Source organism: Elephantulus edwardii, unplaced genomic scaffold (assembly GCF_000299155.1).
Source record: "Elephantulus edwardii isolate Elephantulus edwardi_28Jun2011 unplaced genomic scaffold, EleEdw1.0 scaffold00209, whole genome shotgun sequence".
Classification (NCBI taxonomy): Eukaryota; Metazoa; Chordata; class Mammalia; order Macroscelidea; family Macroscelididae; genus Elephantulus; species Elephantulus edwardii.
In genome coordinates, this window is record NW_006399959.1 from 631455 (window position 1) to 652292 (window position 20838).

A 20838-nucleotide genomic window follows, 5' to 3' on the forward strand; every position below is an offset into this window, starting at 1 on the left:
GAGGCAAGCTATTACGGAAGTGGATGCCACTCCTGCTTCCAAGCTTGTTTTAATCGGGGAGCTCCACCAAACACTGTCCACCATGGGTAACCATTGTCGCATTTGGCACATCAATGCCACAGTGTTCAGCTTCACAGCAGCCACGAGTTACCTCTATGCAGCAAGTGGACATACCAGCCAACCCTGGTAGCTATTCTTATAGTACTGTCTGTTTTGGGCTGCAGTTTGTGCCCCAGGGTGAGTCTGATTCCCAGTTCAAAGGGCTATAATCTGGGGTGTGGGGCCTGATTCAGGAGGCAAAGCTCTCACACTTGTACAGTGCTTTTCTGAGCACCTACTATGTGCCAAGCTTGGTGCAGACACAGAAGATAGAGCAATCAGCATCAAGTAGATCAGCATCTTCACCTGCATGTAGCCTCCCTTGTCATGGTGGTGATGGAACAGAAAACAGAAATCAATCCATCATATCCACAAACTACACTGCTGAGTCCAAGACACAGAGAGTACCCAAGGCCACAGGGAGTGGAGTGAGTGGAAGCTGTGAATCATTGTGAAAAAGCAGGCTTCTTGTTTCTCCCACCGAGCCACTGCTGGGTTCAAACCACCTGCTGATCTGTTAGTTAGCATCTGAATTCTTTAAGTGCTCTCCCACTAGGGTTCTTTCATCGTTCAGAAAGTGAACCCAGAATCTACCACCAAAAAAGGACATTTCTGAGAGTTAAGGGGTCTTTGTCAGGAATTATAAAGAGCCCTAGCGGTGCCATGTTAACCAAAAGATTGATTGGTCATCTGAAGCCCCCAGCTGCTTCACAGGAACAGGAATGACACTCCTGTAAAGATTTTCAACCTCATGAACTCTTGTAATGGATTCAGCAGCGGAGGGTTTGGTTTAGGTTTGTCAGGGCTTACTTGTATTGCAGGAATAGGGGAAACCAGATGAATTGATTGCAACTCCTAGTGACTCTGTAGGACACAGAAGAATTTCCCCATAGGATTTCAAAAGCTACAACCTTTACAGAGCCAGACTGCCTCAATGTCTCCCACAAAGTAACTGATGGGTTCAAACCATCTACCTTTTGGTTAGCAAGTGAGTGCTTTAACTATTGTATCATTGCTGCCATCATGCCAATTAAAACTCACAGCAACCTGGTTGGACAGAATAGTGTTTCCAAGACTGCAAAACTCTAAAGAAGCAATCTGCCCCATCTTTCATCATAAAGTCCAGTTTCTCAATGTTTTGCTCAGCACAGAGATTGAACAAGTATGGAAAAAGATACAGCTTTGATATACTTCTTTCTTGACTTTAAACCAAGGGTTCCCTTGTTCTGTTTAGACAATAACATTTTGGTCTAAGAATAGGTCTCACGTGAGTACAATTACATTTTTGAGGATTCCCAGTCTCCTCAGTGTTAGCCATAGTTTGTTATGATCCACACAGTCAAGTGCCTCTGCATAGTCAATAAAGCATAAACAGACATTCTTCTAGTATTCTTGCTTTCAGCCCGGATCCATCTGACATTAGCAATGATATTCCTAGTGCCATGGCCTCTTCTAAATCCAACCTGAGTATTTGGCAGTTCTGTGTCAATATATTGCTCTATCTATTTTTTAATAATCTTCAATGAGACTTTGCTTGCATATGATATTAATGCTATTGTTTGATAAATTTCACATTCTGTTGGATCACTTTTTCTGAGAATGGGAACAAATATGGATCTCTTCTGGTCAGTTAGCCAGATAGTTATTTTCCAGATTTCTTGGCAAAGACTGGTGACTATATCCAAGGCTGCATCTGCTTTTTGAAACATGCCAATTGGTTTTGCATCAATTCCTGGAGCCTCTTTTTTTTTTTTGCCAATATATTCAGTGCAGTTTCAACTTTTTATTTTTAATTCTTTTTTAAAAAATTAATTTTAATGAACAGAGACTTAGGGTTTCCATTCATTCATTGTTGCACTTTTCTCCTTGACCATCCCCTCCCCCTCAAATCACTCTTCTTCTTGAAAAGTAAAAAACTCTTTCATTGCTATGCAATCCCTCCCCCAAACTCCACTCCACTATGCAGCCTTCATTCTGGACTCCTGTCATGACAATAAAACCCAAACATATATCCCTTTTAAACAGTTCTCTTCCTCCTCTGATTCAATGCAGTATACATCATTCCTCCCCTCCTTCTCTGTCTTCCCTCAACCCCGATGTTAGTCTCATTTTACAACAGATGGCCCTGTGCAATATTTGTCCTTTTGTGACTGAGATATTTCACTCAGCTTAATGTCCTCCAGGGTCACCATTTTGCATAATATTTCATGAGTTTCTTGTTTTTCAATGCTGAATAGTATTCCATTGTGGAAATATACCAGAAGTTCTCTATCAATTCATTTGTTGATGGGAACTTCAACTTCTTCATCACCTGTACATATGTTCTTGAGCATCCACTACTCCCTGAAATGGTTCCATGTCTGCAAATATTTTTGGTACAGTGACTGCTTATTCCTTCCATCTTCTTTTGATGCTTCCTACATATCTCAGGATTTTGCCCATTGAATTCTTCAGTATTACAACTTGAGCCTTGAATTAGTTTTCCAGTTTTTTTCAGCCTGAGAAATAGTGTGTTCCTCCCTCTTGATTCTCCATAATAACACTGCTTTGTCTTCTGGAGTTCCCCTTTGAAATCTTCTGTTCAATTCTTTTACTTTAGCATATCTTATTTTTGTTTTAGACTCTTATGTTCTAGTGCAATTTTCAGAATCTCTTCTGACATTCATTTTTGTAATTTTTTTCTTTGCTGTTTTTGTAATGACGCTCTGTGATCTTTAGTGTTCAGTGCCTCAACTCTATTTTTGAGATGGTTTTGGTTTTTTTTTTTAATTTTTTTATTATTTTGTGTGCGTGTACCGTCAAATCAGATCTGACTGGCACAGGAGGATATTGCGCCTCCTTCTCCGGCAGAGCATCTGGTGGATTCGAACCATGTTCCTCTGGGATTGCAGTGCAGCGTCTTGCCACTAGGCCACCAGAGCTCCCTTGAGATGGTTTTTTAATTCAGGTGGCATAGACTCAAGGTCATGTTTTGGTTCCTGTGGAATTGCTTTAATTTTCCTTAGCTTCAGTTTGAATTTGCATGTGAGTAATTTATGTTCTGTTCCTCAGTCAGCACCTGGCCTGGTTTTGCCTGCTGATATTGAGCTTCACCAATGATTCTTTCTACAGTGTACTCAGTTGAATTCCTGTGCAGTCCATCAGGTGAGGTCCTTCTGTATAGTTGCTGTTTGTGTTTGTTTGGGTTTTTTTTAAAACAATTCATAGCAAGAAGGTTATATGCCAGGATGTGTCCTATCTCTGTACCTTTTAAATCTATATGTGGAACAAATCATCTGGGAGGCTGAGCTCTATGAGGAGGAATGTGGCTAAGGATGGGAAGAAGACTCATCAACTTGCGTTATGCAGATGACACAACCTTGCTTGCTAAAACTGAAGTATTTGCTGCAGAAAGTTAAGGTCTGCAGCCTTCAATATGGATTGAAGCTCAACATCAAGAAAACAAATATTCTCACCACTGGGCTCATTGGCAGCATCACAATAGATGGTGAAGGGATTGCTAACAGTTTCTGTTTACTTGGGTCCACAATCAACACTCTCGGTACCAGCAACCAGGAAATCAAAAGATGAATTGCATTGAGAAAGTCTGCTGTCAGAAACCTTTCCAAAGTACTGAAGAGCAACGATGACAGTCTGGAGACTAAGGTGTGCCTTCCTGACCAAGGCCATGGTCTTTGCAATTACTTGTTATGCATCACAAAGCTAGACAACAACTAGGGATGATAGAAGGAGAATTAATGCCTTTGAGCTGTTGTGCAGGAGAAGAGTATTGAATTATACCATGGACTGCTAGGAGAACAAACAAGTTCATCCTAGCGAGGGTGAGACCAGGCTGCTCCTTGGAGGCAAGGATTCTGAAGCTCCATCTCCATATTGCAAGAAGGGACCAGTCCTTGGAGAGGGACGTTAAGCTGGGGAGGGCAGAGAGACAGCGCAAGAGAGGAAAATCCTTGATAAGATGGAATGACTCCATGACTGCGGTAATGGGGGTAGGTGTGTCAGAAACAACAAAACTGTCTCAGGACAGAGCACGGTTCAGGGCTGTTATTCATAGGGTCACTATGAGTCACAGGCGACTCAATGGCACATAACAACAACAAGAAGTCATTGATGTACAAAGTTTAATCCTTTGATTTACAGCCTCATTTCCATCTACAAATTTCTAATTTCTTTATTTCCAACTTTTGTATTTGAATCAATAATTATTAATCAAATTTTATTGTTTCTTATTTCAATTGGTTTATTTCAGACTGTAAAAATCCTCAATTTCCTCATCTTTGGCTTTAGTTGCTGGTGTGCATATTTGAATAATAGTTTCTAACAGATCTATCTTGAATGCACATGGATTGTATCCTATTATCCACAGCTTTGTACTTCATGGTGGATCTTGAAACGGTAATTTTCTTTCTTTCTTTTAAATGGTCTTTTTTAATTATAAATGCAACACCTATTATTGCTCAGCTTCTCATTCCCAGGATAGTAGATCATATGATTGTGTGATTCAGAGTGGCCGGTGCCAGTCCACCTCAGCTCACCTTTATTCATTTCATTTTATTTTGTACAACTTTTAATTTTCCTAGATTCATAATTCTTACAGTATTTAGCTCCATTTTTAATGGATATTTTCAGCTGTTTCTCCTACTTTTTTTAGTGTCTTCCAATCTGAGGATTCTCCCATCAGTGCTGTCTCTAACAGTTCTTTATTCGTTGCATTTTCAAAAGCCTGCTATTTCTAAAGTAGATGGCCAATCCATCTTTTAAGTCTGTCTTAATTTGGAAGCTCCTCTGAAACGTGTTCACCATGGGTGACACTGCTGATATTTTAAATACTGGTGGCAAAGCTTCCAGTATCACACAAGTTATTGTAGTACAGTAAACACACAGACAAATGCAGTTCCCTTAATTTGTTGATGTTGTTGTTATGTCTGGTCAAGTCACCTGCAACTCATAATACAGACCTAAACCTCTATCCTGTGCCAATCTTATTGTCTCTGACACACCTACCCCCATTATCCCAGTCACTAAACCAATACATCTCATTGAGGGTCTTCCTCTCTTGCCCTGTCCCTTCTCCCTCCCAAGCATGATGTCGCTCTCCAAGGACTGGTCCCACCTTGCAACAGGTCCAAAGTATGTCAGATGAAGCTTCAGAATCCTTGCATCAGAGGAGCAGCCTGGTCTCACCCTCTCTAGGATGAACTTGTTTGTTCTCCTATCAGTCCGTGGTATGTTCAATACTCTTCTCCAGCACCACAGCTCAAAGGCATTGTTTCTCCTATCATACTTAGTCATTGTCCATCTTTCTGATGTGTAGCAAGTAATTGCAAAAACTATGGCCTGGATCAGGCAACTCCAGACTGACATCGTTGCTCTTCCATACTTTGGAGAGGTCTCTGACAGCAGACTTTCCCAGTGCAGTCCTTCTTTTAATTTTCTGGTTGCTGGTACCAAAAGTGTTGATTGTGGAGCAGATGATAAACAAAGGTGCATATACATCCTGTTGTTGTTGTATACCGTCAAGTCAGAATTGACTCATAGCCGACACTCCAATAGGTTTTCAGAGGCAGTTAATCACACAAGAGGAGACTATTCATTCTTCTCCCACAAGCAGATGGTAGTTTTTTGTTGTTTCTTTTAATTTTTTTATTATTATTTTTTTTGTTGTGTGTGTGTACTGTCAAATCAGATCTGACTGGTACAGGAGGAGATTGTTCTGGTGGATTTGAACCACGCACCTCTGGGACTGCAGTGAGATGGTAGTTTTGTACCACATGTCTTTGGAGTTGCAGCACAGCTTCTTGTCACTAGGCCACCAGTGCTATAAAATAAGCAACAACATGAAAATTACTCCTCTAACTTGACAAACTAGCAAATAAGCACAGTATCCCTAAGAACTAACCCCAGAGACAAGCAAATGCTTAGCTATCATGGCGTGAGTGACATCTGGCTCCTGTCACAGCATAGCCCAGGGGCTGGTTGGCTATCATAGTGCATTCTATTTATAGCCTTGGTAATCTAGTGTGTAATGTGTCCAACTGCAAATTAAAACGTTGGTGGTTTGAATCCACCAGCTACTCCACCCGGTGAAAATAGTCTCCTCCCATAAAGATTTACAACCTCAGAAACCTGCTGGAAGGGCACTATGAATTGGACTTGACGGTAGTGGGATTTTTGGTATTGCTATAATATACAAACATTTTTCAATAATAGATTTTTTTTTTGCGGTTGGTCACCACCATACCAGTTTCTTATTCCCATGGCACTGATAGCTGGTGGTGCTCAGTGACACCACACATCAATAACAGATTTTTTTTTAATAATTTTTTTAATTTTAATTGTCATTTTGACAAAAGTTTACAGAAAAGTTAGGTTTTCATTCATTCATTGTTGCACATTTTATCCCCTCTCCCTCCCTTCCCCCTCCCCAATATGACTTTTTTTTTAAATTTATTTTTCATTTCAATGAACGTCTACAGAGATTTTTTTTATAAATTGGGAAAAACATATTGGGGGCACAAGGAGGTGAGGAGGGTTGGGGGCAGAAGGGTGAGGATGAGCCAGGATGCAGTTGCAGAGCTGCACAGTTTGGTTGGTGGGGGGAGCATATGAAGGAAATGATGAGGGTCCAGTGGGGACCAGATGCTACAGAGGAATGACAAGCATTTTCCAACAGTAATTAAACCAACTGTCTTATTGATTTGGGAAGTGGATGCTGACTCTCTGGCTTCTTCATGCTGAACAGGGGTGTAGATGTAAAGGGGGGAAGGGAGGACACTTTATCACCTTACTGGTGGTCTTGGGTTACAGCTGCTTGCCTTCTTGCTCTGTTAGAAGATATTTTCCTGTCATTTGCTCCCCTCTGGACTGCAAAGTGTTTTCCCAGGTGGGTCCAGTGGGGATGGCTGGATGAACCCAGAGGCTCCATCCTCCTTTGCTTCCTTAGCTGTCAGTTGTATTTCCTTTTTGTCACTGGCACTGGGTTCAGGGTCAATTCTGGAGTAAAACTCAGAGTTAAGGTTACCTATAGGAAAGGGAGCAAATCTAGAGAGAACCAACTTGTGAGTTACAAATGGAAGGGCTTTGAGGGTGTTGCTTTCAGGTTTACTGGGGGGGATGGTGGCAGAAGGTGGCCTAGGTAACATTCTCTGGATACCCTAGGAATTCCTTTTTTTTTTAACTTCTCCTTCCCCACCCAGGGGTCAGATGGCACAATCCGGGCACTGAGGAGCTCACCCTGAAGGACGCGACAGCTCGCCCCGAGCCGGGGGCTGAGGGCAGCCAGCCCCGGGCAGAGGGTTGCGACGGCTCGCCCCGGGCAGAGGGCCGAGGGCAGCCCACCCTGGGCAGAGGGCCGCGATGGCTCACCCCGAGCCGGGGGCCGAGGGCAGCCCATCCCGAGTAGAGCAACACCCCCCAGGAGCTGGCTGGAATACTCCCCCTCCAATTGCCCCTACCCCAGTCTGGTCCCCTCGCCTGACTGAGGACTCTGTGGTCAGGGATAGTGTTTCCAATTCCAGCACTGCCACTTTTAAGTGGTCATACTATATTTTAAAGTAGGTGTCACTGCCCTCCCTCCCCCTTTATATATGATAAAGGGAACCTGAGAATTGTGAACAGACTCCTCCCAGGTCTAACCATCTTTTGGCAGAAGCATTCAACAGAACAAAATATGTGGTGCATTTAGGATGTGTGTCCTGTTGTGCATGCTGCCACTGTTTAAGGTCATCAGACTCACAGTGACTTTCAGCAATCCATTACATAGGTAATCATCCTCTTTGGCCTGTCCAGTGCATAGGTAATTGTCCTCTTTGGCCTTTCCAATGCATAGGTAATTATCCTCTTTGGCCTTTCCAATGCATAGGTAATCATCTTCTTTGGCCTGTCCAAGAAAACCCAAACCTGCAGATGGCGGGCATCCCATCCCCCACCTCCTACGCAGGCGCCCCACCCCCAGTGCGGGAGGCCTGCGGGAGGTGCACAGCCCCGCCAGCGCGGGCATGCCTCCCCCCCCTACACGGGCGCTTGGCGGGTGCGCGGCCCCTCTTGTGTGGGGGGCTGGCTGCTGTGTGCTCAGTGCATTATAGCTTCCAATCACCAGGGTCATCGAGGGCGCCCGCTTCCCCCACAGCTGCCATCCTGGCTCCAAGAATTCTCTCCAGTACAAGACCACCTTGTGGCAGTGTGGTGGCTTCACTGTACCAGTCTTGAGGAGGGCCAGTGCCCAGCATCCATCCTGGGTGAGGGAATCCATTCGTTCAGGCTGTGGAAGCCTCATGGAGCTGTAGCTGCTGTCCAGCGCTGCATGGGCTCTGCAGGGGGTGGGGGGTTGGGAGCCACGAGACTCACCCATTTCTCCTTGGGAATCCTTGAATTCCTGTTGTTGAGCCTCAATCTTCACTGAGGGCCAGTCATCAACTGTTTAAGTGTTCAATTATCAGTAAGCCGAAGTCTGTGGAAGGCCATAATGGCCCTGCTTTAAGTGGTTCGCTGCTCCCGCAGCTCACCACGCTGTCTCTGCCCCTGCCGCCATCTTCACATCTACAGAGATTTAAAAAATATGGAACGCTTCACGAATTTGCATATCATCCTTGTGCAGGGGCCATGCTAATCTTCTCTGTATCGTTCCAATTTTACTATATGTGCTGCCGAAGTGAGCACAATAACAGATTTTTTAAGCAAAACAAACTTAGAAGAGAAAGCTTGCATTGAGAAGTACACACACAGAAACATCTATTAAACTCATATATAAGGACAACAGTAATACTAAGGAGAAATGCAGTCCTTAGCACAATCATATGAGATCAAAGGGCAGCATATACCTAAGGGAAAAGCTCCTACAGCAGAAAAAAAGGGCAAATGAAAATGAGAAACACAAGGTCGAGGTGGGAAGAGTGCTGTTACATTGTAGTGATTACAATCAATATCTCAAAACAAAATATGTGTGAATTATTGAATGGAAAAAAGATTTGCTCTGTAAACTTTCATTCAAATAACAACAAAACAGTTTAAAGTGAACCAAGATTATTGTCCTTAGAACCCTTTGAACCTGGAACTAAACTCATCCCTGGGATTCAAGTTTCAACCTAACAATTAAACTCTAACTACCAGCGAGTCAGAATTAACCCATAGCTTACACTCTGGAGGATTTTTTGAGACATGGGAGGAGACTATCCATCTTTTTTCCCCCTGCAGAGCCCCTGCTAAATGCAAACTGCCAGAGAGGCACAGACTTGGGTTACTAGGGCAGGCCCTAAAGTGCTCACTCACTGATGTGGACATAGGCTATTGTTTTTATGTTTGGCCAGTTTACCTGGATGTCCCCCAACACTATGATCCGAGACCAAACACTTCTTTTCTCAGGGTGTGTGGTTACTACTAAGAAGCTTGCAAAGCATAACCCCCACCCTGTTGGCTTTACTATATATAAAAGGATTCTGTAGGTCCTTTTAAAAAGCACTATTAAAAGAAATTGTTAAATAAAAATTAAAAACACCCCCTGTGATGTGCAGCTCTGCTCTGACACACAGAATTGGAATCAATTCCATGGTAACTGGGTAGGAGCCCCAGAGGAGGGGCCCGCTGCAAGGAGAGGGGAGCATGGGGACGACCAGGGGCAGCAGCATGGGTCCTCAAGGTTCTGAGGGGTCTATCTTGTCACCCCAGCTGGGAGCCCATCCTGGGCTACATCAATGAGCAATATGAGCGGTACCTGCAGGAGGAGATCCTCATTACCCGCCAGCGCCATATCCCTGACACACGGGTGCACTGCTGTGTGTACTTCGTGCCGCCCACTGGTCACTGGTGAGTAGCAGGGCCCAGGTGGGCTGAGAGGACAAAGAGAGGCAGGCTCCAATGTGGGCCGTGGGGCTGGCATCAGCTCTCATTCAGCCCTTCATCACCACCATCACTGTGGACAGCCTGCGGCCCCTCGACATTGAGTTCCTGCAGCGACTGTGCCAGGTAGTCAACGTGGTGCCTGTCATCGCCCGGGCAGACAGCCTGACCCTGGAGGAGCGAAACACCTTTAAGTGCAGGGTGAGCTGGGTGCTTGGGGCTGGGCTCAGCAACCAGAGGAGCCTCCTGTCTACCTATGTGTGTGTCCCTAGATCCAGCAAAATTTGAAGACCCACTGCATAGATGTGTACCCCCAGAAACGCTTCGATGAAGACCCCAATGATAAAATCCTCAACAGCAAGATTCGGGTATGGGTTGTGGTGTGGACGGGGGAAGGTCCAGTAGGGTGTTTTCTTTCTAAGCATCCTCTGCACTTGGAGTTACACCTTGCTCTACATCCTGGGGAGATGGCCACACATTTCTGGCAGGTATGAACCTCAACCCACAGGCTCCAGGTGAGTAAGATAGCTCCCTTCCACAGCCCACCGAGAGGGTCAGAATGTTTGCCAGTCCTATATTTACTAGGCGCCAGGGTAGCACAGCCCACAACATATTGGCTTGCTAGTCAGAAGACATGTGGTTCTAGACCTGGGAAGTCTCCTCTCCAAACATGTGTAGCTTTGGAAACCCAGTGAAGAGTAGCCATGACTGGAGATCAACCCGAGAACAGTGCTGTAGGTGACATAGCACAGTTCCAAGCAAAATCAAAAGGAAAAATTGACCTTTATGACAGTGTTATTCTCAATTGTGGTGATGCATTGAACTGGATGCCCCTTCTAAAACATAAGTAAAAAAAAAAAAGCCATAAGTCAACTGGGTGAGCCATGAATCTCAGCAGATTGACAGATATGCCATGATGTTGTCGGCAATTAGGTGACTATGTAATCATCCCCCATGATGTGCTGTGATGTCATCATCCACTTATGCATGATGCAACACCCTGACTCCTGTCAGCTGAGATGGAAGAGTTTCCTTGGAGTCTGGTCTGCAGCACTTCAGCCTACAAGAGATGACAGGAGAAGGTGACTAGCAGAGAGGAAGAATCTATTAGCTCTGTGGTAGTAGAGCCAGGAGGGAGGGTCCTTAGCTAAGAACTTCTCAGACACAAGCAATTGATGCCAGACACCAGGAGAGCTCAAGGAAGGCTGGACCCATGAATGTTAGAAGGAGACAAGGACTGTCCCTGAGTCAACAGACTTCCCTAGAACAAGTACCCAGGATTCATATGTCTAGCCTCTAAATGGAGACTACATTTCTGCTCCTTGCTTGTGCAATTTGTTTTATCAGCACCAGATAACTGAGGTGAGAGCCTAGTGAAAACAGCTCCAATGTCCATCAACTGCTGGGGAAACAAAACATAGTCTACTTTGCAATAACTTGTTATGCATCAGAGAGTTGGACAATGACTAGGGAGGATAGAAGGAGAAATGACGCCTTTGAGCTGTGGTGCTGGAGAAGAGTACTGAATGTTTCATGGACTGCCAAGAAAACAAACAGATCCATCCTAGAGAGGGTTAAACCAGGCTACTCCTTGGAGGCAAGGATTCTGGGGCTTCGTCTGACATACTTTGGACATGTACGGAGAGACAGGTCCTTGGAGAGGGACATCATGCTTGGGAGGGTGGAGGGACAGCACAGGAGGGGAAGACCCTCTATGAGGTGGATTGATTCAGTGACTGGGGTAATCAAGATGGGTGTGTCAGAGGCAATGCAATTGGCACAGGATAGAGCAGGGTTTAGGGCTGTTGTACATAGGGTCGCTATGAGTCGCAAATGACTCGACGGCACATAACACAACATCTGATTCAGTACTATTCACCCATAAAGGGTGTTGAAGCGCCACCATAAATACTACAGTACTACTGAACCTCAAAGTACTGTTAAGTGCAAGAAACCAGGCACCAAAGGCCACTTTTGTATGATCATAATCCAAAAAAGTATTCCCTGTAGTTTTCTTTTCCAGCTTGTCTTAATTAATGAAGAATATCTGCTCTGATGGTCAAGGTTTTGTGTCAATTTGGAAGCTATGATGTCATCCCTTGGTGAGATCTAAGGTTGTCTTCTCCGTCATGAGGTCTGCTGAGCAGTGATGCCCAGTGGAATGGAAGTCCTTTGGGGTGTGGCTCTCTCTGAATACATGCTGCATGGAATCTGACCAAGCTCTCTTGGATCCCACATCTGCCTCTTCATCTCCAGTTCTGTGTACCTCCAACACTGAGTTCATCATCTGCAGCAGCATCCTGACTTAGGAACACTCTCTACCCTCCCATTTGATCCTTGGAATTGGAATTCACCAGCCTCTGCAAGCTTGCATACCATTTCCTTAACATAAATCTCACCTTCTCTGTATGTCTCACTAGATTTGATTCTCTAGAAAACCCAGCCTGAGACATCTGCCTTCAGCATCATGCTCTTTTAAGAACAGTAACGGAATCAAACTGGCTAGAGCCTCTCAAAAGGCCAGACAGGAACCTTACAGGACAGTACTTTATGAAATTGGGGAAGGGAAACCTCGAGAAAGGAGCATGAGCATTGTCTTCCAGCTCAAATAATATGATCAACATCACTCAATTGTATATGGAGAGACACTGAGATGGTGTATCCTTTGCTGTATGCATTTTCAACAATTAAAAAATAACTCTCTTTACAAAGACAAATGGTGAGATTGGATTTGGCCCTTGGGCTTTTGTTATGTACTGTTTACTAAGTTCTTTTAACATTTATTTTAATCATTGAAGAAGATTCTAATATTTCTAAGTTATAACACTCCTGTTTCTAAAACAACTCTGCTATGCTTTAACAAGGCTAAACCCCAAAACCCCGCCATCATTGAGTTCCGTTACCTACAACTTTGCAGGACAGAGATCCATTTCCTACAGCCCTGGAGGACCAGCCACCTCCAAAGTGGAAGTAGCTGTCTCATTTTCTTCTGTGGAGTGGATTTGAACCTATAGTTATATGTGAGACAAGATTTCACCATCCTTGCCTCTAAGGAGCACCTGATTGTACTTCCTCCAAGACAGATTTATTCTTTCTTTTGACAGTCCTTGAGATGTTCTCTTCTTCAACACCACACCTCAAAGGCATTGAATCTTCTGTCATTGCCCAAATTACCTGGGTCAGGTGCACTTTAGACTTTAAACTGACATCCTCACTCTTTAGGACTTTGGAGAGATTCTTGATAACAATTTTTTCCAAAGCAACATGTCTTCTGATTTCTTGACTGCCTATTATCTGGAGGTTAATCGTGGATCCAAGTAAAATTAAATCACTGACAGGAGTTTTATCCTCCACCTATCATGATGTTCCTTATTAGTCCAGTGGTTTTCTTGATGTCGACATGTAATTCATATTGAAAGCTCTATGTGGTCTTTGATTTTCAGGAAGTGCTTCCTCTTTACTTTCTGTAAGTAAGGTTGTATCATATGCATAAAACAGGTTGCCGGTAATCCTGATGCCACATTCTTCTTCATATAGTCCAATTTCTTGAATTTTTTACTCAACATTCAGATTGAACAGGTATGGAGAAAGGATCTGATTTTCACCTTTCCTGATTTTAAACCGTGCAGTGTTCTCTTGTTCTGTTTGGACAACAATTTCTTGATTTATGGATAGGTTTTGCATTAGCACAATTAAATATTCTGAGATTCTCATTCTTTGCAGTGTTAGCCATAATGTGTCATCATCTACCCAACCAAATGCTTTTACATAGTCAATAGACCACATGTAAACATCTTTCTGCTATTCTCTGCTTTCAGCTAAAATCCATCTGAAATCAGCAGTGATATCCCTGGTACAGCTTGAGCTTCTGGAAGTTCCCTGTTAATATACTGTTCCATGTATCACACTACAACATAGAAAGGCCAAAACAAAAGGAAAAAATATTTTGTAATGATGTGAAAGAGATGTACAGGATATTTCAAACAGCCAAAGCAAAGTGTGATAAGGAAATATGCAAATAGCTGGAGCTAAAAAAACCCAAAAAGAACATACTTGGCATATTTTAAGCTGAAAGAATTGAAAACAATTTCAGTCTCAAGTTGCAATACTGAAGGATTCTCAGTTTTTTTAGGAAACATCAAAATAAGATGGAAGGAGAATATAGAGTCACTCCACCAAAAAGAACTAGTTGATTGACATGGAACCATTTCAGGAAGTAGCATATGCTCAAGAACCAGTGGCACGAAAGAAGAAATTCTAATTGCACTGAAAGCATTGGCAAAAAATGAGTCCTAGGGAATTGATTGAATACCAGCTGAGTTGTTTCAGGAAACAGATGCAGCCTTGGATGTGATTACCAGTCTATGCTGAGAAATATGGAAGACCTGGCCAATTGACTGGATTTTTTTTTAAAAAAGGTGATCTAGCAGAATGTGAAGGAAAAGCTGTTGCCACTAGGGTTCCTTAAGTAGGGTAAGCACTTGGATAATATCCACAAGCATTCTGTGGGTACTGTTATGCCCATTTTACAGATGAGGAAACAGTCACAGATTACAATGTGTCTTTGGACTAATTGGGTTTGATGTTCTCTTTCTACCACTTTCTTTCCCCCTTTCATACTGGGTGCCTCCTCTCCCACTTCATGAGTGTGGCCCAGTTTCTTGTGTCCTCCCTCCCAACAGGAACGGATCCCCTTTGCCGTGGTGGGGGCTGACCGAGAGCACTTCGTAAATGGGACATGTGTCCTGGGCCGGAAGACCAAGTGGGGCATCATTGAAGGTTAGTGAGGGCCAGGGAAGTTTTCTTGATGACTCAGGTGAGAAAGACTGTAAACCAGGGGTATGTGAGCAGGAGACAGGTGAACATGGGATAGAGCCCTACCTCTACCAACTCTGTCCTGGTGGCAAGTCACCTGACCTCATAGCCAAGTGGACAATGGACATCATCCTCACATCAACCTTTTGAGGTTGGAATTACAGATAAAGGGAACTTTCACCACTTTGCATGATGCCTGTCTTTAGGGACCAGGGATGGATGGTGGGCATATAAGCAAGGTAAGCTCCATCTTACTTGTGCTTACTGACTGATTTGTCAGGAACTATTGCATATGGTTTAAGATATGGTGGAATCTAAGTGGTTCCCTAATCAACACTCTTGGTACCAGCAACTAAGAAATTAAAAGATTAATTGCATTGGGAAAGTCTGCTGTTAGAGACCTCTCCAAAGTACTGAAGAGCAAAGATGTCAGTATGGAGACTAAGGTATGCCTGATACAGGCCATGGTCTTTGTAATTACTTGCTGTGCATCAGAGGGCTGGACAACGACTAGGTATGATAGAAAGAGAGTTGATGCCTTTGAGCTGTGGTGCTGGAGAAGAGTGTTGAATATACACCATGGACTGCTAGGAGAACAAACAAGTTCATCCTAGAGAGGGTGAGGCCAGGCTGCTCCTTGGAAGCAAGGATTCTGAAGCTTCATCTGACATACTTTGGACATATACAAGGCGGGATCAGTCCTTCGAGAAAGACGTCATGCTTGGGAGGGTAGGGGGACAGCGCAGGAGACAAAGACCCTCAATGAGATGGATTGATTCAGTCACTGGGGTAATGAGGATAGGCGTGTTGGAGACAATAAGATTGGCAAAAGACAGAGCAGAGTTTGGGGCTGTTGTACATAGGGTTGTTATGAGTCGCAGGTTACTCGAAAGCACATAAAACAAAAAACAATGGGAAAGGGCTGCTAGCTAGCATCTTGATGGCAGTCTGTTTGATTTGTTACTGCTCTTCTCCCCCCAGAAGCCTTTAACCAAGGGTGGAGGTCTGCTAGGAGGTGTGGCTTTCAAATTTTGCAGGGCCCTCTGGCCTGTGGCCCTCAGGTCAAATTTATTCATTTAAAATGAATATTCTTTAAAATTAATGAACAGAAATCTTTTGTCTATTTGCTGTACTGAACTACTTGGAGTTGCTGTCATGCTTGCTGCACACTGCTCCATAATCTTGTCAAATGAATGGTTACTCGTTACATCCAATGTGTAGATGAGCTTCCAGATTGATTCATGCTGGGGAGCAGGAGTGGCATCCACTTCCTAAACTAGAGGCCTCTGGAAACTCTACAATAAACTCTCTAAACTCTATGAATGTACAGAAACGATGTTATAGAATAGGGTTCAGGTCTTTTGTGCAAAGCTTACTCTCGGTAGTATTCGACTTGACGATACTTAACCCCTGTTAAATGAGACTAGTGTTGTTATATCTGGAGGAACACTCTTCCACTTTGAACATCACTCTTTGTCAATGTGCTGTATGAAATAACCTGGGTTTGCTGTGATGCTGAATATTGTGCCATTGGGTTATCAAATACCAGAATGGTTTCCTAATGTGGACAGTATCTGGTGGAGCTCCCAGTTGTAAAACAGGTTTGGAAGCAGGAGTGGCATCCACTTCCTAAACCACATGCCTCTGGAAACTCTATGAACTTGGAGAAACGATGATAGTTATGGAAAGACATTAGGTCTTTTGTTCATAGAGTCAGTATGAGTCATGCTCAACTCAATGGCAATCAACAACAACAATGGTTCAAATCTACCAGTAACTCTTCTGGAGAAAGATGGGTGCAGCCTTGGAAAACTCAGTGGAGTTAGGGTCAGGTGTCAGAACGGACTTGACAGGAGCAATTTGCTTTTTCTCAGTAAGGAAGCACAGGGTTGGGGTTAGGGTTAGGGTTAGGGTTAGGGTTAGGGTCAGGATCAGGGTCAGGGTCAGGATTAGGAGTCAGAATGGACTCGACAGTAGGCATTAATTTTGTTTTTCTCAGTAAGGAATTAGAGGTCAGCCTGTGCTTACCTGACTGGTTGGAGTTCCATCCCTGCTAGAAATGATCACTTTGGAAAAAGATCTTGATCATAGCAGGGACTGTGGAGTTGGGGGATGGACACATGTTAGTCACCTTTAGAAGCAGAGCCTTTGATGTGAGAAAGTGAAATTAGCCCAGATGAGGAAGTGTGCATAAGCCACTAAGCTCACCCTGCTTACTGGGTGTTCTGACTTTGTCCAGAGGCTCCATTCTCTCAATAGAGCTTATCAGGTGCCTCCCACGTGCCATTCTGGGCATGTAAGAAAGCAAGGCAGATCAGGATCTGTCCCCAGAGAGAGTGTTTCAAGAGGGCCGAAGAGATCACTGACAACTCCAAAGAGACAACTCTAATGACAGTGGGAAGGAACACAGGGGATGGGAGATTGTCTTCATTACTGTCATGGATTGTCTTACGTGTCCTCAAAACACATGTCTGTCATGATATAATGTGGAAGTTAAACATTCATCATGGACTGACAAACCAAACTATTCAAAAAGGTTTAAAGATGAGGTATAACACCTTAATCCCATCACAGCCTAAATCCAATGAAAGGGAAGTTTACTGGTATTGACCTTTGTGGTTAGTGGTGGTGTTAGGAACCATTGAGTCAGCTCTAGCTTGGCAACTCTGTGCACAAGAGAAAGAAACATCACCAGTTACTGTACCATTGTCAGTGATTGCCATCCTCCATCCCTGTGTCTGTCCATCTCTCTGATGGTCTTCTTCTATCATTGGTCTCTACTTACCAAACATGATATAGTCTCTCTTGATAGCATCTCCAGAAATGGGAGATGAAGTGCATTGTGGCTGCACTTCCTCCAAGATAGCTTTGGTTTTTTTGTAGCCTACAGAATGTTAAAAATTCCTTATCAGTGCCACAATTCGAAGGCATCCATTCTTCAGTCTCCTTTATTTATTTGTTATTGTTGTTGTGTACCAGAGATTCAGAACCAACCAATAACTGACGTACCAGCAGGTCTTCAGTGGCAGTTAAGTGAATGGGAGGAGATTATTCATCCTTCTCCTGTGGAGCATTCTCAAACTGTGTGCTTTCGGGTTTGCAGCCCAACTTCTTGCCATGAGGCCTCCAGATTATACTTTAATAATTATAGTAAACAATGAGATGTGGGCTAGAAGCCTCTTGTTTAGGGTCAACCAGGACCTGGTGGGCAGACCTTTGTATTTAAAAGTTGGTTGGGCCCTGATTAAGTCTCCAGTTTAGAGGCTCATCTGTGAAGCAGTTGGATTCTGGAAAGTGGGTTCTCTTGTTTTGGTTGAGGGTCAGGTGTGGACTGTTTGGTTGGGGTGGCTTCCCCCCCACACACAATCATGTGTGAGTTGATTGGTTTTGCTCCATTTAGCTAACAATGAGCTGTTGGCTGGAAGCCTCTTATTTAGACTTAACCAGGACCTGGTGGGCAGGCCTTTGTATTTAAAAGCCAGTTGGGTCCTTGAGTCTGCAGCCCTGAGGCCTGGTGTTAATTATGTTTTGGAAGAACATTCTTCTAAATGGTACAGCATTGGTCTGTCAATTTTTTATGCTGAGATAACTTGAGGTTGCTGTGATGCTGAACACTGTGCCATTGGTGTATCAAATGCCATAACGGTTACCCATAGTGGATAGTGTTTGGTGGAGCTCCCAGATTGAGACAAGCTTGGAGGCAGGAGTGGCACCACTTCCTAAACAACATGCCTATGCCTCTGGAAACTCTATGAAATGACAATAGTTACAGAACAGGGTTCAGGGTTTTTTTGTTCATGGGGTTGCTATGAGTTATGCTTGGCTCAACAGCACTTAACAACAACAACAAACACAGGTATAATTCCATAGGGAGGCAGATGGGGTCTTCTCCTGAGGTTTCCAGCCTCAGACTCACAGTGAAGGGTTGCCGTAAGTTAGAATCAACAGCAGTGGTTGGGGGCTTGTTCATTGATTCAACAGATGTTTGTAGGGGTCACCAACACCAGGAGGTAGGGTGTGTGATGCAAAGGCAGGAATAAATGAATGAATGGACGGACAGGAGGTGGGCTCAGGAGAAGGCTCTAGTGGGTCTCTGGCATGCTGCATATACAGCAGGCACTCAGCAGCTGATGTTTTGCAGTGGAGAACATTGCACACTGTGAATTTCCACTCCTGAGAGACCTGCTTATCCGGTGAGGAGCGGACAGGTCTGGGAGCCCCGGGACTGGAGGGGACCGTGGAGGACACCTACCAAGGCTGGGCTGTCACCTGCCTCCCAGGTCCCACCTGCAAGACCTGAAGGACATCACCCACAATGTCCATTACGAGAACTATCGCGTTTGCAGACTCAACGAGAGCCACGTGCTGCCCCGCGGGCCAGGCTGGGTGAAACTGACCCCCGCACCCGCTGGCTCCCCGCTCATCCCCAGGTCCTCCAAGTCCCACAGGCGGATCCAAGAGGACTAGGAAGAGGAACTGAGCCCTGGTGGATTCTGAGCCTGCTGAGCCCTGGACTTCGTGTGTGTGCCTGTGCGCACCTGTGTACCAGAGCATCTATTAAAGGTGGACATTGCTTTTTATAGCAAGCTGTGTTCCCAAAACCAAAGGCGTTTTGTAAACAGTTTCTTTGAACTTTTCAGATATAAAAGTGTAACTCTTTTGTAACAATAGGAGACACAAGGCCTTCAGTGGTCTTCAAGCCTGGAAAGGAGTCCCTTGAGTAAACAGCCTACCTCTGCCCTAATCAAACTCAAGTTACCCAGCACATGCAGAGATGCCCAACTGTCTACCCCTCCCCTTGTTCCCAGCACAGCATTGAGACCCTGGGTTTTCAATGATCCACACTGCCGTTACTCAACTTCCCCAAATTTGGCATTCCACTGCCTCTGGTGTGGGTGTCAGAAGGCTCTCTTTCTCCTACCCGCAGCACAACATCTGTTCTGGTGACTTAGTGTATTGTGGTACATTGCTAATCCAAAGGTCAGACATTCAAATACACCAGCTGCTCCAATGCAGAAAGCTAAGCAGTTTCCTCCTATAGAGATTTACAGTCTCAGAAACCTGATGTCACTGTTGAAGCTGTATCTGTGGGTATTTCCTAAGAGAACTAAGATTGGGGGATGATCCCTAAAATCTAGGGAATTGTGGAGAGACACCTAAGTTACAAGAGTAAGTGCATGTTGTTATTGTTATATGCCATCCAGTCACCTATGATTCATAGAGATCCTATGAACAATGCTCTGAATCTTGCCTGATTCTGAGCCAACCTCACCAAGCTTGTCAGGGTGCTGACTGTAAGGAGAGGTGTCTTCTTCCTGTTTGTTCTGGAGGAAAGTCCTTACTTCCTTCAGCACCTGTCAATCAGTATTCCTGGGAGATATCTATGTGTCTTGGCATTATTCTACCTGTGTTAAGGAGCTTCAAAGACCAATAACCTTGGTCCAAAACCCACTTTCTGCCTCTAGTCTTCTTCTTTTATGCATACAATAGCTTTTATTCTGAATTATAATGAAATTAAAATTCCAGACAATCATTACTTAGAAGATCCAATGACATTATTTTAAAATTGTTTGCATGATAGCATTCTATAAACGTGAGCTAAATTTTTTCATAACATCACTTCCTTTACATTTACTATATCAAGTTTTAACAACAATCAATTACAGTTAGATTAATAATTGATACAAATTTGATGTGTAGTAACACCGGGATACTGGGAAGAAATCTGATTAACATATCAGTACAGCTCTAATTCACCAAAGAAAATACTCAAGTTCCCAAACCAAACTAAAGTTATGCTGCATTTAAAAAAAAGCCAGTTAGGATTCAGAAACAGTTTTAATATAGTGGAAGCTGAAATCAGTGTATACATTTTAGACCATTTTCTAAAGTCTCTCAGAGTCTCCCAGGCTATAAAGCATTTCCTGCCTGTGATGCTTTGAATTTGGGGGTTTTCCTTCCCTTTTTTCTCTTTGCTTTCAGTCTTTTTCTTCTGCCTCTGGATCATACAAATTGTGTACTGTTTATGCTGATTTAAGGGGTTTTGTTTCTCTTAATATCAGACTCCATTTTTATGTCATTTTTAAATTA

At 43.8% G+C, this 20838-nt stretch overlaps 1 protein-coding gene across 1 annotated transcript in view; it reads left to right on the plus strand.

Annotated features, from left to right (window-relative positions):
- The window catches only part of SEPT12 (septin 12), a 44794-nt gene extending 25579 nt beyond the window's left edge, over nucleotides 1-19215 (plus strand). The window contains exons 5-10 of the mRNA XM_006897471.1: nucleotides 9763-9900; nucleotides 10017-10134; nucleotides 10206-10301; nucleotides 14616-14712; nucleotides 18890-18941; nucleotides 19029-19215. Coding sequence (XP_006897533.1) covers nucleotides 9763-9900; nucleotides 10017-10134; nucleotides 10206-10301; nucleotides 14616-14712; nucleotides 18890-18941; nucleotides 19029-19215 — 688 coding nt within the window. The remainder of the gene's footprint in view (nucleotides 1-9762; nucleotides 9901-10016; nucleotides 10135-10205; nucleotides 10302-14615; nucleotides 14713-18889; nucleotides 18942-19028) is intronic.
- Nucleotides 19216-20838: the final 1623 nt, after the last annotated feature.